General features: G+C 33.7%; 1 protein-coding gene across 1 annotated transcript in view; it reads left to right on the forward strand.

The window, feature by feature from the left end:
• LOC113561119 (death-associated protein kinase related-like) overlaps nucleotides 1–16,434 on the forward strand; it is a 55,279-nt gene extending 38,845 nt beyond the window's left edge. Inside the window, exons 2-6 of the mRNA XM_026967348.1 lie at nucleotides 6,335–6,547; nucleotides 7,856–7,994; nucleotides 12,831–13,006; nucleotides 13,128–13,307; nucleotides 14,616–16,434. Coding sequence (XP_026823149.1) covers nucleotides 6,335–6,547; nucleotides 7,856–7,994; nucleotides 12,831–13,006; nucleotides 13,128–13,307; nucleotides 14,616–15,972 — 2,065 coding nt within the window. The 3' untranslated portion in view covers nucleotides 15,973–16,434. The remainder of the gene's footprint in view (nucleotides 1–6,334; nucleotides 6,548–7,855; nucleotides 7,995–12,830; nucleotides 13,007–13,127; nucleotides 13,308–14,615) is intronic.
• The last annotated feature ends 1,873 nt before the right edge of the window (nucleotides 16,435–18,307 follow it).

An 18,307-nucleotide genomic window follows, 5' to 3' on the forward strand; every position in this document is an offset into this window, starting at 1 on the left:
AATACATATTATTTTATTTATTCTCGGTGCCTCAATATATGGACATGTTGCTTAAATAACATTTATTTTTTCTATAGCAGTGTAAGAAATAGCTTAGTATATAATATTTATACATGAGTTACACATTTTATAAAACTAATTATTATATTAATATATAAATATATAAATCATGCTGTATAAAATATAATATAATACAGGCAGGTATACCTAAAACGATTAATTAAATTAATAATTACCCATGATCGCTTTAGAAGATTTAATACAATTGTTCGACTTTGAAAGTGATGACTTTCATGTATTATAATATTCAGATCACACATCGAGTTCCCCTCCTAACCACACTAGTCATTACGATATTCAAGAGCTACAAATTTACCGTGCTGTTCTATTTTTTTCACTAAACCACTGCAGTCGAGTGCGTTTAAGTCTCCGAACTTCAACAACTACTTGTAACTCGCGTCCCTGTGCAACCTGCGCCCCGCCTCATTTCCTGTCTGGCTGTCAGTACTATTGCGTGGAGGAGTAGGCGGTCGCGATTAAAATAATAATAACAACAACAAAAGAAACGAAATGTACGACGGCGACAGTGTGTTTGCACAATCCGACGGAATGATTGGCGTCGGCGGTCGCATATAATGATAGAATATTATTGTATTACCATTAACCATCGGTGTTGCTGCGAGTAACTAGAGAAAAAAAATTGAACGAAAATAATTTTTTTTGCGTCCTGGCAAGGACAATGCCGATAATATTATATATTATAGTAGTATTATTAATAGCAGTGTGCGTAAAATACCACGTGAATGTTATGATCGGACGACTCAATTTGCCGGACGAAACTGCGGTCAACAGCCGTGTGTGTATATAATATATTATAATAATAATAATATTATTAATAATAAATCGTTCTTTCCCTCTCGGACAGACCTAAACGCTGAATGACCTCATCGCCTATTTGCGTATGCGGGACGCGCGCTAACATATACCGTTTTGTCGTCGCGCGTATTCCTGTTTGCTATATACAAGGTAGTGGAAAGGGTCACTGCAATAGCAATGGCAATAATATATATATATAGTACACGCGTTCGGGGAAGGTCGTTTTTTAACGATTACCGTCACGAACTCGCGGTCTATGAGTCAACATATATAGGTATTACCATAGACGATACAGCTGCTATTTGATATATAGGATATCCGAAAACAGGTCGCGCAAAAACAAAAGTCTTCCTGGACGATAAAAATTATGTACGATAAATTACTATAACTATATCAAGACTGGATTAGGTGGTTATCTGTAGATGTAAACCATCGTATTTCCACCATTAAATTTTAAGATTAAATGTTAGGTACACAATGTTACAAAATATAAAGTCCATCCTTTTTAAACCAGGCTTGGCTATGATGTAGGCATTATAACCGAAATTGTAATGTCAACCGCTCCGATTTTCCGTGCTCAACCCGCAAATAGTAATATTTGATCGCTCAAGCCGTCTTCTGTTTGTAGTTTTTATTGAGTAAGTAAAATATTATAATACCTACCACGATCGCAGCCATATATCATGTCGTTCTCTGTCCGTCATCGACCCCGTCGAGACATTCTCGTCTAGAAAGTATATATACGAAGCGATAAAAACCATACGGACGAGACCTAATTCCACATCGCATAGGCGGACGTGTACGCTGTAGCTTGTCCGTCAAAGTTTTCGATTGTATAGTTAACCCGGTTATATTATTATTAATGTAGACACGGGCGACGCAGTGTGTCGATCAGTACGATCGATTAAGTCGTCGTCTGCAGTAGTCCGATGATTAGTTTAGACACACTGTATATTATAAAATATTGTGCATGAATATGACATGTACACAATAGTATTAACACGTCAAATCAGTTTTTTTCTCTATTAATATCACGTCTTCGTTTTTGCATAATTGATTATGATAGATATATGCACAGAGAAACGCGTAAAACCAATCATGATTTTATATTGTTAAAAATAAAAAATAAATCATGAATCGTAAAGATTACGTAAACCTTACCTATATATACATGCATTATGATCATGCCCGTTACATTCTTATAAATAGTATGTGCTTAAAAATTACTTTTAATGTATTATACGGTTTAATGTTGTTTTTGTACGCCCAATGGTCGTCGTAATTAACTGCGTCGTTTCTACTCGGTGTGTCCGGGACGAAATGGTTATTTTATTCATTATGTTCCAATCGAAATATTATAATAATTATAAATTAAGTGAAAAATGTTTAGCCGGGTAGCGTTGTTAAAAACATGTCGCGTTTACAATTGCGTTGAAATTACTCTTTTTTTTCGTTACGATACGCAAAAACGTCTGTGCTTGTATTATAATGACGAGCGCAAAAATAATTTTGACTTAGCAATTAAAATAAAACTGTATAATATTATGATGTAGGAATACACTGTACTTAATATAGTATTATATCTCACCTAACAATATGCGTGTATAAATGTTGATAATAAATACATATTTGTATGCTGTTATCAACGCAACGTTATGAATCAGTGAAAGTGTACATATACAGTTGAAAATCCGGTGACAATGTAACGTTGCACAATAAACCGTTTTCTATATGACATACGTACGCGTTTATAATATTATGTGTGTTCTATAGAAGTTTGGCGGGTACGTGTTATTATTATTATTCGGTCATCATAAATATGTTTTGTGCGGCTGATCTTCACTGCAGTGCTTGAGCCGCAGCTATTATATACTGCAGGTACATCTATATATATTTATGTATATAATATGTAATATGTGAGTGTGTAAGCAACCAAGTATTTTCGTTAGCAATCGTTTCCATCGCATATCTTTTATAATAACATACGTGGTGTTAAAAAATACGCTTTTGATTTGTGAGTGCTTAATGCATGAGTATATGTATATAATAATTATATTATTTTCTCGGCAATGATACTTTTTGAATAACTGTATACCTATGTATATATCATATACGACCGCCTTCGATTTTACTATTCTGCATTTCTGCCTAATAACATATAATATATATGTACGTATTATTAACACATATTATTTTATTGTCTTATAATAGGAGGCGATATCAATCTGTGACACGGTCGGTTTGGTTCACCGAGGTGTTAATAACATAATTATGTATATAATATATTATGCTTGCGGGTCAAATAGAAAGTTGAAACCGATATATACAAGTCAACTTTCAACCGAAGACCAAAAGTATTTTTTCTACGCGCACGCGGTCCAGCTATTGTTATATGTATATTTTTGATATATATATGATGTATAATATAATAATGTAACCACTGCAGTGACACCTCTCAATATTATTAACGAATATTATTCAAACATGTACATAACGATATACTGTAAATTTAATCGAAAAACAAATGCATTCAGTGAGTTTCAACAATTATAATATCCTCTGTATAGTGCAACGACGTACGTGTTTCCCGCGTCAATAAATAAGAAAAAAATGTATTAATTCTTAAACCTGAGCCATAAAATGCTTGATGTTCAATTTCTCTCATGTGCCTTTTCGCTTGTATTTGCAGTTATAAGCTTCGTTAACCTATTGAATATCATATTTAATATAAATAAAATAATGGTAATGGATGCTAGTATACAACGTATATACGACGGCGGTGTACTTAACAACAAATTCAACCTTGACACGTGACGAGGTGAAAAATAAATTTGTCTCATCGATCGTTTTACGACTTTCAAGCGCGTTTGTACCGACACCGCGAAGGTTATAAATCGCGAATTCGCGACGAGATTTCTTCTCATCTCGTCGATCTTATATGTTTAATATCGTCGGGTCATTGTCCAATCGTGTCTTTAGTGCGGATAAGTAATTCCATATTATTATTATTATTATTATTATTATTATATATACCTATAGCCTATAGGTAGTATATACACCTAATGTATTATATTCGTTTTCCATGTGCCGTGTTTGTGTCTGAAGCAAAATGATACACTATCTATGAATATATATGCACATATATATATATATATATATAAATTGAAGACTTCGTTCCGCTGGTAAAATGGGGTTAACGCGTGACGAAATGACGACGAGTAGTTAGTATCTATACCTATACTCCGACGTGTGAAAAAGTCCATATTTCAACTTTATATCGCTGACAATTACGCGTATTCGTATACACCACACAGTATATATGTATATATTATGTTGACACGTACCTCCTTACATACTAGCAATAAGAATTTTCTGAGAATCCGTTCGTCGATATACCGTTTCAACGTCGTGCGGAAAAAAATAAAAATCACGATTTGCGATAACAAAATAATATACAAACTATGTCTGGACGAGCAGTGACGGTTATCACAGCGTCTTTGTTTATATTATATATCATGTATACATTTCTACTTTTATGATGTATTTACCACAACCGATCGTCTGGGGCGATTTGACAACAACTGCGTATACTTGCAGTAATATCTAAGATTTTGATTCTGGGGAAGAGACTGAACGGCCAGTGGCATATATTTATTTTGCGTAGAAATTTTTTTTTTTTTTAAATAAAAAATATTTCTAAATTGTGTAATTACAAACCATTATATACGCGTTAAACGATTATCTTATTGCAGATTTAAGTAAGACATAAATTGACCAAAAATCACATGCATACAGTCAGGAATGATTTTAAGTAAATTTCACTCAAAATACCAATCTACAATTTCGGTAAAATTATTCCACCGCACTATCTAGTATTATGTACATATATGATTTAAAAACTATGTTACATTTAACATACTGGTGTATCGTTAATTATTACGTTTCGACGTAAAATTTGTGCCTGGCATTTTTCCAAAAGCGGCAAGTATCTATGTGTGTGTGTGTGTGTGTATGACGAAGTGGCCAACTTTTATCGTCGTCGTGTGTACTCATATCCTGTTCTTACATATATATATATATTATATTACTTAATGTATCACATGCATATATGTGTGTGTGTTTGTGTAAGTATAGTAGGATGTTCGTAAAGCGTCCTTGATTGGCGCCATCGGCGCGGTGATACGTGTCGCAATGCCGCGGTCGTTTTGCCGTACTCGCCGCGAGAAATTTCGCAAATTCCGATTTACTTATTTTTTCATTATTATTATATGGTCACCGTTGCACACAAACCACCACTGTGTATTACGATCGATGTGTGTGAGTTTCAAAAGACTAAATGGGACGAGTAGGATGGTGACAAAACATAAGAACTGGTCGTATACGCACGTCCGCGGAAATCGGATTGACTCGCGCGTGAGTGGCGTTTCTTTGTATACGAGTTTTCCCGTTTTGATCCATTGCGCCGTCGTATCTGCTCACTATATGCGCCTAATTAACGTAAAGTAACGTCTCCGAAGAGATCTATATATAGGTACATGTATACTACTTATACCTATGCAATCTTCGAATGTCGTACGAATGTACGATTCGTAATATCATAATATTATTGTATACGTTTGCGAGGTGTAGGCGGTATAAATAATGCCGAGCATCTGGGCTAGGCGCGTCCGAGGTTTGCAATCGAAACGTCCAATTTAAATTCGCGCGCGTTTTCTCCAGCAATCGTCATTGTTTTAAAAAGGTGTGTGTGCCACATTATTATATATTATTATAGATGTCTACGGCCCCTTCATTATGCTCCACGCGAAAACTTCCTGTCGTCGCGACTATATTATAATATATAATATATATTATGTATATCTCTCGTCCGAATCGCGTTGTCGTTGTGACTTGTGCAAATTGCTTGCTATCTTTGAATACTATATTACAGTTTATATTATTTCAAAGTTAAGCAATAATGACGAAATCGACGTCCGGTTGCGGGCGCCCGATAACCATTGGGCGTGAACATTCGGTATATATTTTTAAGATAACTATTATTTACGAATAGAGTATATAACAACATTATATATTATTATGATCAAAGTGCTGTAGGTTATAAGTTTATAAACTGTGTTTCCCTTTGCTGAAAAAATACACAATTACCTAAAACTATAAATATGCTTAGCTATAGCTGTATAATATTGGTATTACTTTGTTAATTTGGGGATTTTGATTAATCGTTTAGAGAGAAATTATTCGCATTGTTAACAGTAATATAATAATTATTATATCATAAATTTTTTATTGTAGTATATTATGTATAAATCGTTGTAAAATATACGTTTTCTCAAAGCGTCCCATATATTGCAGTATAAACCTATTATTATTCAGCAGCATGTTATGTGCATATCTATGTAAAATAATATATTATTTATACTGTAAACTAACGTTCTTGGTTTTTTTTTTCGTATCTCAGGGGCAAATATGCGACGGTCAGGAGGTGTCGAGACAAACAGACCGGTAAACAGTATGCGGCTAAGTTCCTGCGGAAACGCCGGCGGAACGCCGACCTGCGACCCGAAATCCTACACGAGGTGGCCGTGCTGGAAGCGTGCACATACAACAGCCGCATCGTCAACCTGTACAAAGTGTTCGAAACCAGCACCGAAATGATATTGCTACTAGAACTGTAAGTACACACGCTAATGTAATAATGTAATAATATTAAAGACCATTTATTTATTAATACACAGAATAATTCGCACTGTCCTGTAGCTCAAAATTTAAACCTAAAGTAGTTCTGCATATTAAATATTCCCAATTTTAAGAAAGTTTATCTGTATAAATCTTAAAAAATGATGTTAAAAACAAAAATTTAACTTATTAAGTCGTTGAAACTCAAATTCTTATGTTTGCCTATATAAGAAATCTAATTATAGCCGATCTATCATATAAACACAAACTACTGACTGAATACCGAAAGATTTTCGAATATTGCTGTGAAGTATATTATATTATACTTACGTGATTCGTACCTATACTATATTCATAATATAAACTACCTATATACGCGTCTGTTGTATTGTTTGGTTCAGACTTTGGCACATCATTTTTTCGTACTATTATAATTGTTATTTTCTAAGGCGTCGATGCTAATATTATGGCATTATTATTTGTCCTTTACATTATATTATCGCTTCATTGTTATTATATATATATATTTATATTGATCATTAAATATAATATGATCATAATTTTCAAATATATATTGCTTATTCCGCGCCGCAGTATTTCTGCAAAGATAAAAGTCACAACACATATGATCATTATACGACATAATATTATTATCTAATGATACAAAGTAATTATTATTTCAGATAATATATTTTTTTAAATTCTTTAGAGAAAACGAACGATACAATACGTATGTTTTTTTTCAAAACAACCACGTCGGTTTACTTTTTAATTGCACTTATTGTCTGTTCTGTGTTGTATATTTTATGTATGCACATAGTATATACTCACAGCATATATTATGCATAGGTATTATATATTTTTAAAAAATATGATTAAGTAGGTTAGTCAACATCTGAAAACTGGGTGTTTTTAATAAAGTGAGGTTTAGTGTGTGAATAGTTGTTAAAATTGTCTTACAAGATTACTATTAAAAATATAATATCCGAACTCGTTCAACCGCTAATTATAAATTCGTTTTAAAATATGTAGATATTTAAATGTAATTTACAACAATTACGATGTAGACTTTTTATTAAATACGTCAGGTTATATCATAAAACCTAGTATTAAAGATAACTTTATTTTTCCGAAATATTGAGGAACATATTATGTTCTCAACATAAGAATGTAATTTGAATATAACATTAAATTTGAACTGCCTAGTTTATGGAACGATATATATATATATTAGATTTTATATATCCAAAATGATTATTTTCCATATCCTAGTTATTAATAATTTTTTCCGTTTATTTTCCAGAGCACCTGGTGGTGAGCTTCAAATGGTCCTAGACAGGGACGAAGTACCGTCTGAACCAGAGGTAGCCCGACTTATGCGACAAATACTTGACGGGTTGCATTACTTGCACACCATAAACGTGGCGCATCTTGACATCAAGGTAAAGTCGACTATAAATCAATATAATAATAAGACGATGATATTATTTTCTTGCAGGAACATTTTCTAATAACAATATACTAACACGCACCCACCATTGCCGTTCGTTGTACACATATATAATTTCTCGCAACATAATAGCTATTAATATCGATATTATTTAAATATATCGTATATAGATTTGCTGTATAGGTTGTTTATGCATGTTGGTTTGTTTTTATTTTTATTTTACCATACTAAAATCGTTAAACCACCGCAGGATCCGTTAGACTTAAAACGGGACAAACGGTTGTAAAACTCTAGTGCGTCCATCTTCTTCTCCCTCTACAACTACATCGCAACCGGACGTCTTGTCAGCTGATAAATAATATTATTCCCCACCCTTCTCTTTTGTATTTATTAATGTAATATTCGTATTACAATATGTGTGGGACTGGTGATGAATGAGGATGTTGAAATGCGTATTGTATAAGTGTACAATAAATGACATCCATAAACCTCGCAGCAAGAGACAATGCGGTGTTTTAAATAACATGCATTTATACATATAAAACTTGATTTTTCACTAAAAATATTATTATTACCGGAAACGAGTAAAAAACTGGTGGACATTATTTGATCATATCGAATTATCTCACGTGTACAAATAACTGCTGCTACATCTTAGTTTTGAATAAATGCGATATTAAATGTATACCTATCATATGTATAATTAACTTATCGAAAAGAAATGGAAAGAATGTGTGTATAAGACTTGTCTTTTAATTGTTCTTATATTTTACGCTTTTTGTTTGATACAATTATTATATTATCGGATGATTCGTATGGGAAACTATTCGTTTCTAATGCCTTTCAAATGAACACAACAAATCAATTAGTATTTCCTGGGAAATTTATATCGAGATAATACTTATAATTTTAATAGTCATTAATTACACACGTTTATATTCCCAAGACCATTATGCTTTAATTAGCGCCTATCTGACTTACAACAACTTTTAAACTTCTATATAATCTCCTTTTGATCGATTAAATAGGTATCAATTGTTATGTTTTTTTAATTGTCCGAATACCGTAATAATTAATGTATTATATACGTAACAGCTTAATACAATAATACACTATTTTTTTAGTTATCTTTTTTAAAATTATTTTTCTCATCATACAGTTTTTCTCGTTCCGCTATAGATGATAAAAATTACTTGTATAGTTTAACGTCTGCAATGAAGCTGGTTAGGTCGACGTTTTAGTTGTCAAGTCGCGTTTGTCGCCCGTTATTTGTTTCGTTAATTAACCGCACGCTAGAGATCTATGCCGCTGTAAATTAATTCCCCCCCTTCCACACAACATTATTTTAACATAAATAAATTATCATTATGTCGCACATCAACATAAAAAAATCGTTCACCGTATCTTCACAGGTAGTGGACAGTTTGTGTTCATGTTCTCACTCAATAGATGTGATTGTGTTTACGAAAGATGTATAGTTTTTATTTGATTGAAATAAGACTGGTGATTATTCGGGACGACCAAAGCAATAAACGGCGTAAACAAATTAGTTTTGATATAATAGGCATAGTTACAGAAAAAAATAAATCCCAATTCATTACATAATCACAGTTTCTGTGCTTTTATTAAACTACGTACTAGGACATATTATTTTAGTGGAAAAAAATTAGTTGAAGACCGGAGCGATGCATTTTCTCCTATTCCTTCTTTATACCTATATACCTGTTATATACCTACAGTACCGGTGAGAACTGTGGCAGGATGTGAGCTCGTCGGTTCTACGATGCAACTATGTTAATATAATAATTTAATGTTCTGGCAAACGATTGGTATATTATAGGCATTGTTGTCGGGGTTAGAATATACATATGTGCAATGATGGAAGTACCTACTACCCATTAATGATGCATCCTGGTTCTCATGTTTTAATATTCACGCTCCGATGGGTTTTTTCGTCCGAGAAAGCAATTAAAACAATAACTCGAGTGCCGACGACAGGTTTGCGCTGTGTGTCTGGAATTCGGACTGGATCGCTAGAGAACTGCTGTAGTGTCACTAGGTAGTACAATACAGCAATATAATATTATATAGTCTGTATAACGGCGTCTTCATCCTTATATGTAAACTTTCTTTGATATCCTCGGACCATTTCTAAATATATTTAAGTATTCGAGAACATATTCAGATATCATAACACGTGGAAATCTTGACGTTTTAGGTTTCAACATGTTTAAATCACGGCTTACACCATTCAAACACATATCGGATTAAGCTATAAAATGTGTATTTTATATTTTCATTAAAACAACTTTTTTTTTTGTTATTGCCAGTAAGTGGCTTTGTTTAGTTCATTATTATAGGCTTTTTTGATTCGATTGATGAAATTAATTTCGTTTTTAAACTGTCTTTAGTTTAAAGTATAAATACGCACACTTAGGAAAAATACTACAGTAGCGTCGTGGTAATCCAAAGGAAATTGAGGAAAGGGGTAGAAAATTGTCTCACAAAAACTTTTAAAAATGTTTTTATTAATTTGTATATAAACTATTTGAGTACAATAAATATAATAATTGATGATTTTAAATTAATTAAAATTATTATTGTTATTTTAAATTATACACATAGAACGATGGCGATTAAGCTGTTCGGATTACCTCGTCTTTCGGATACCGCGACGCTACTGTATTAGTATTAACAGCTCGCACTATTTTTTTTATATAATTTTGGACAGATGTCTGAAATCTATGCTAAAAAATTCAAATTATTGCAATTTTATAATTATAGACTACACATCGTTGAATTTTAGTCGGTCATCATTTAAATAAATATACAGCTAGTGTACATTACCTTATAGTATAGTGATTATTCTAAAATTTAACACTCATTATTTTCCAAAGTGTTAACTTTTTATTAAGGTTTATATTATTGTTATTACAAAACAAAATTGTATAAATTATATTTTTTGTCGTTATAATTTTTTGAGCTTTTTAGTTATTCGAATACAACATCTATTTTTATTTGGTTTATCCTAAGCAGACAATGTTTTTTGAATTCTATTTTTTAGAAATTTAAGTAGGTATATAAAGTTTTTTTGAGCGGAGTGATGTGGACTATTCACTTGAATATAAACTGTAAATACATTTAACATTGGAACTTAAAATTAAATTTTTATAAATAAAAATTTCAGGAAAATATTAGTCATATTAATTATCAGTATATAAAATATAAAATATATACCTGTATTAAAAAAACACAATTTTAAGATATTGATTTACTGTTAAAATAATCGCCCAGTATAGTAACACTACGATGGGACTTATTACTTTCAAACTATGGACAATAGCTTTGTAACATAATCTTATAACAATGAACAATGACAACATTTTGATTATTATCATTGGTTTTTAATTATTACAAATCAGATCAGCTGTTATGTAGTTGTGATTACTATACCTGGCTCTTCAATACATTATATCTATTATTATTTTCGTCTAGGACGTCTGCTGTTAAATAATAATTGTTATACCACAACAGTATATTATATTATAATAAAAATATTTGCTGATTCTCGCTCTATTTCTTTTTATCGTTCAAACTGTCATCAAAAACCGCCGTTGGCCTTCCGACCACTCGTCATGACTACGAAATAAAAATGATTTCGAACTATCGTATTCTTGTACGACCAAAAGAACTGACACCTGTGATCCTATGCAGTCAAATATGTAATGCCGTAATTATCTTGATAACCGCAATTTCCTGTCCGCAGAATGTTCATCAATTTTATATTACGTTTACAGTCAGCTCTTATCGTCGATTTCCTCGTTCGGTCGGATAGGTACACGCGAGTAAAGATGGCGTCGGTAGATGACTCTGTTCATCTGTGCATAATGCGTTTCAAAACGCGAATAGGTACCCTCTACTTGCGACGTTCACGCAAGAAATAAAAATGAAGATTGAAGGTACTTTAAGGTTATCGTGTATTTTACTACATGCAGTAAATTGCTTCAAAAATAAATTGTTTAAAAACTCGTTCGATTTGTTTTTGTCGGCGTATATAAAGTAACCAACATAATAATACATCGTAAATATATTACGGAAATCAATATAACCACGCTACCGCTAGAATATAATAATAATGAGCAATAATAAAAACAACGACCGTTGCTAACGTGGCCCGTGTAGGAGTCGCGTTTTCTGACAAGATAAATCGAACGACGTTCATCTTCGGACGATTAACGTGTCGACAGTTTGTATTTTTCTCGCACCCGATAAGTTTGCCCTTTTGCTATATATAATAAACGAGTCTATTTTAAACATAGCTTTCATGTGTGTAAATTTAAATTGTTGAACGATTCGTATCGTAGAAATCGCACACACGTGGATTATATAATTTATATTTTAATCGTCATCGGTATTGCACAACGTGGTTTTTGCCGCGCTCGTGTAAATCTGCCGTTTTCGCATATTATGATGTTTACCATTATTCTCCTAGTATACAATGTTTGCTGGAAAATGTAACCATTTTTCTTAGTTTCGTATTTTACGTATATCGCTGGATATAATCTGTAGAAATAATTATTAACTGTCAATTATGAAAATGAATTTTATGCGATTGATGAAGCGTGAAAATGTGTGCAGGACCTCCACTCTAGGAATTAGAAAATATCTATGTTTGTATGTTTTTTGATGATTAAAGTTTCAAATAAATTGTATTTATCAACTACTGTAACCATCTTTTATGTTATAATCTTTTTTTTTAAGTAGGTTACTTCGCCCAGATGATTTTAGTTATGTATTATTCTTTTAAAAATGTAATTATGTGTTGCAGCCACAAAATCTTGTATTGACTGCCGACTTCCCAAACTGTGATGTAAAACTATGTGACTTTGGCATATCCAGGTACCTGAGCGAAGGAGCCGATGTGCGAGAAATACTCGGCACACCCGACTACGTTGCCCCCGAAGTGCTTAACTATGAACCAATTGACGTTCAAACCGACATGTGGTAAGGAATACATGCGATAGCATTTATCACAATATTATTTAATATTTGGAAGCTATAATGTTATGAAAACTTTATACTCCACTGAGTGCTGTCCGCTATAATGTATTGGTTTTCATCACAGGTCCATTGGAGTCCTACTGTACGTACTGTTGACCGGGTGCTCGCCGTTCGGCGGCGACACCAAACAGGAGACGTTCTGCAACATATCACAATGCAAACTCGATTTTCCTGAAGATCTATTTCAGGATATATCTGAGGATGCTATTGATCTCATGAAGAAGCTGATGGTGAAAAACCCAAGGTGAGTTGTCTGGGGTGCATGTACAAAATATAAGTGTGTTGTTGTGATCAATATAATTGTTGTGTGGATTAACATGATGTGCCTAGAAAGTAAAAAAAAAATAGATAATAACATATGGTGTATACCTAAGCAATAATATTGTCGATTCGAGGAGAAAAAACATTTTAGTCGTCTCCCGTAGGTATACATACTATAACACGCCCATAATATTATTATATATTAACATTATTAACCCGCGACGAACTCTTCCATAACACACATACATACAGATACTCGTCCATCATTTCGACGATATACACTCGACCTAATATAATATTTGAAGCAGATAGATACACGTAATTATTAGTATCCATTCACGTGTATTCGGTTATAATATATTATACGTATAGTTTACTCTGAGGGGTTATGTAACTATCGATACGTGCAATGTTTTAATTGAAAATTTTTATTTCTTTAAATACGATTTGGAATAGGTACACTTTGTTCTGTACAGATAATATTTCATGTAAAAGCGGTTTAACCTAATTGCAACAGCAATGCAATGTTATAGCTAATTGACCGATTAAAAAAACATTTAATTGGAATAAAATAATACGTTACGGAACACAATGCAGTCATCGATTTGTTCCGACAGGATTTTCTCTCAATATTTAGAATCGACTTGACATGACATACGCGAGTTATTAATTTTGTTTTTGTAGGAGAGTTGTCAAAATTGGCTTTGGAAATGACATCGTAATTGGTTTTAAAAAAATTAATATTACTACATTCCAATTTTTGTTCTTACTTTACATTATTCGATATAATAATATGTTATGGCCTCACAGAAGTCAAACACACATATTATTATATTTTACTTTTTTTCACAAAAGTAAATTAATATTTCGAATCGTTTTTACTTGATTTCTTAAATTAACTCGTAGAAAATCGTTAGATTATTAAATGTAATATCTATCGTTAATGTGTATATCAATTTCTTTTATATTATTGTAATTTTTTATAGTTAACATAACTCTTGGAGGTTTTAAAAATTGTCCCTCTAATATATCATATTGTTTCTCGAACAGCGCGTCAGCCGTATTTTATTTTACTTCAGTATATTTTTGTCTATAGCGTATAACAACACCGATGGCTTACAATATAATATATATTATGTAAGCCAGTCGGTGCACATTAGAGGGAATAACATTTCGAAAAAAAACCGTAAAACTAATTTTCGTGAAACTCACATGCTCATAAATTCCATATAACAACTCAAATCCTACAATGTAACGCAACGCCTAATTATAATATTGTTATGATTCACAGGGATCGCCTCACTGCCAAGGACTGTTTGGAACACGGTTGGTTTCATAGGACGCAGACGATGACGTCGGCGGCGTGCACTACGCCCTCGAGAATATTCAACGGACAAGACGGCGGCGGAAGCAGCAGCAGCAACGCGTCCGACTCGTCGATTTGTGCGGTAGTAACCAACACCCTCTCAGACGTCGTAGACCGTGTCACGACCGGTAACACCACCCCCGTGACGACAGCTATTAAGCACCAGCAACATCAACAAAATCACCAGCAACACCAACAAAAACCACACCACTTACACCAACAACCTCAGCAACAGAAAAAGTTTGCCGCCCTGTCCAAGAGCTGCGACAACACGCCCGTGCCGGCGATGAGCGCATCTCGGCGCAAGTCGTTTAAGGACAACATGGAGTCGCTGGTCCGGCGGTTAGATCGCGAACTTGTCGACACCTGTCAACGGACGGAATCGAATCCGTCACCTCCACACGCCGCCGCCGCCGCCCCGTCGTGTCGGACGCTGAGTCGGGCCAACGGCACGCAGACGATGCCCGTCGGAGGGCTGGCGCGCGTCAACGGCCGCGACATGGTGCCGTTCACATTCCGCAGGGTGTACGTGGTGGACGAACCGTCACCGCCGTCGTCGCCGTCGTCTCAGCTGCTCAACCACCCGGAATACCACCACCGGCCGCGGGCGCCGTCCACGTCGTCGACGCCGAACAGCAGCAGCGCCGACACCTCGTCCGTGAGCGACTGCAGCAGCGACACCGTCAGCGAGTTCTCTATCGATTCGAGCAGCGACCGGTCCAGCATCATATCGCTGGAAGACTCGCTGGACCATCCTTCGTCATCGTCTTCATCTTCCTCGTCGTCGTCGTCGTCGTCGTCGTCGTCTTGGTGTCGATCGACGTCTGCCGACCTGTTGCAGCAGTCTCGGAGGCTGGGCAAAATGTCTGCGTCGTGCTTCAACGTCTGGGACACTTCCGGCGGCGATCGCAGAAAATGGCCAAAGGAGTGCAGCGGTGCCGTGGCCCGGGCCATGTCGCAGTTCGCCAACGGATGCGGCGACTGTCGGCCGGCCGCCCGACTCAGGGTGTTCGATGACAAGTCCGGTAGCGTGTCCCCGCCCGGACCGCGGGACAACCGGTGCGTAGGCCTGGAACTGATGCGCGAGCGAAACGGCAACGTGGTGGTGATACGCGAAATAAAGGCCAACGGCGGCAGCGGCCGATACGCCCGGTGCAGCGAACTCAAGTGCGAGACGGTCCAGTCGCGGATACGCAAACTCCAAGTGCACCGCGCCGTGCCCGCCGCCCGAACGGTGCTGGACAAGTCGTCGTCGCCGCTGTCGACGTCGGACCTGTTCTGACGGCCCGCCGCCGCCGCCGCCGCATCTAGTCCGCAGCAACAGCCTTATTGTTATTATTATTATTATTATTACTATTATCACACGGTTATTTTTCTTATTATTTTACTAATATTATTACTGTTATCATCCTTTTCGTCGTCGCCATCGTCTTTCTCTTTCTCTTCGTCGGCGGACGGCGGCGGTGGCGGTGAGCTGCGAATTCGTTTCGACTCTCGTCCCACGTCGTGCTCGAAACCCGATAATTATACGCGTTTTAGCCTACCCGTTAACTATTAAAATATCATATGATACTTGTAACGAAATGTTGAACGTAATACGTTTGTATGAGATGTATTATAATATATGCGATTCTTCGTCTATTTATTTATTCCTCCTCCTCCCCCCCCCAAGACATTTTATAATATATTCTCTTCCCTATCTTCATATCTTATATAAACGTGTTTATTATAATTAATATTAATATATTTATATTTTTTTTTTAAATTTTTTTCGAACTCAAATTATGATTTATGATATTGTCAGCATTATGTTTATAATATGAACTGATTTTTGAAAACTATCTGCACATATAAATGTTTTTTTCCTTGTAATTTTTTTTTTTAATTTAATTAACTACTCTTTATAATAATATATATCTATACTCTATACATATATATGCTTATGTATATGTATATTTGTGTGTGTAATAATTTATAATTCCAAATGAATAATGATTATTATGTGAGAAAATGTGATAAATTGCTCAAAACATAAAACTCTAACGTTTGTTATTTGAAAAAAAAAATACATTGATTTATCTTGAACAAAGCAACCAATTTATTTATATGGACGTTTTTGTTTTTATTTTATTTTTTTGTATATGTACATTGAATCTAGCAAAATTCAAAATTAAATTTAGATAAAATATGTATTATCACTTATCATTATAATACATAGACTTTTTTTTTTTTATGTATATTGTATAAATATATAAGCCAATGTAAGTTAACTTTTATACGTTTTGTATTAAATATTAATTAAATACAAATTTGTTCTTATTAAAATTTGTGTAAAGCTAGTCAAAATAAGATTTTTTTAAACAAAAAATATGTATGCATAATGTTATGTTATATTTTTGTTTAAATTCATTGTTTTAAGTATTCTCATTTTATCTTATGATTATGATTATTATTTTCTCTTTTGAATTTAAAATTAAAGAAAATCATTAAACCCGAATTATTGTATACTTTTTTTCTACCAAACTATGCTAAACATGTAATATCCTGAAATTGAGTGAAATAGAAAAGAACGGAGTTGGTTTATTGAAAAGTGATTCTCTTAGAAATCCTTACTGTTTATTTTATTTTTTAAATTTTTGGTATAGGTATAGTCCAAACAAAATTCATAAGTTTTTTTATTAGTATATCATTTTTTTATTTATTATTCCACCACATATAGTAATATTGATTGTTTGCAATATTTTGGTTGTGCTCTGGAACAACATTTTTAATATTAATTTTGTCATGAAATTATTTGATATAGGTAAATTATGTTTATATTTTTAAATTCAATGTGATCTAATATCTGATAATACAGAGTTATTTGAATTTTGATTATTATATATTGTAATATGTTGAACATTTTATTTTACCAATAAAATATAAATATTTATACATTAATATCGAAATAGCATACCGGTTAGAGAGATTTTAACCCTGTACATATAAATATTACAATGTAGTACTTTTTTATCATTAAAGAATAATATTTTTTAAATTTTTAATTCACATTATAGTTATTGGTGATTGGAAATCAAAAAATTTCATAATCCGTTCAATTTGAGCATTTTGGTGTATTCTGTATTTCTGTCTATTTTTGATAAAAATGCAAATAATTTTCAATATACTTCTTTTTTTTAACACACACTCCAATTATAAATTATTTTAAGTAAATTTGGTTACTATTAGATTTAATTTATACACGTTGTTGAATTTGAGAATAGGCCAAGAATGGTTACTTAAACTAACGATTTTACGTATCTATTAATCTATTATCAATAACCAATAAGGGAACGGCTATATTGACAAATTATGAATTATTTAAATGATATAGATACAAGTAGTAGCTGCTTAGCTAAAGCACTCCATAAAAACCGAGTAACTTTGTTTTATATTATATTAATGTTATTTTATTAATATTATTCATCGTTAATGTCGAGCCAAAAAAGAGGCTGCAGTATTAACTATCATTGTTTCCAGCTGCTGTGCTCTTCTGTGTCGTAGGCGTATTATAAATCTCATATTACTCCTTATCGAGTCGGAAAGTACACTATTGATTATAGTGCATTAATCGATCG

Source organism: Rhopalosiphum maidis, chromosome 1 (assembly GCF_003676215.2).
Source record: "Rhopalosiphum maidis isolate BTI-1 chromosome 1, ASM367621v3, whole genome shotgun sequence".
In the NCBI taxonomy this organism is placed as follows: Eukaryota; Metazoa; Arthropoda; class Insecta; order Hemiptera; family Aphididae; genus Rhopalosiphum; species Rhopalosiphum maidis.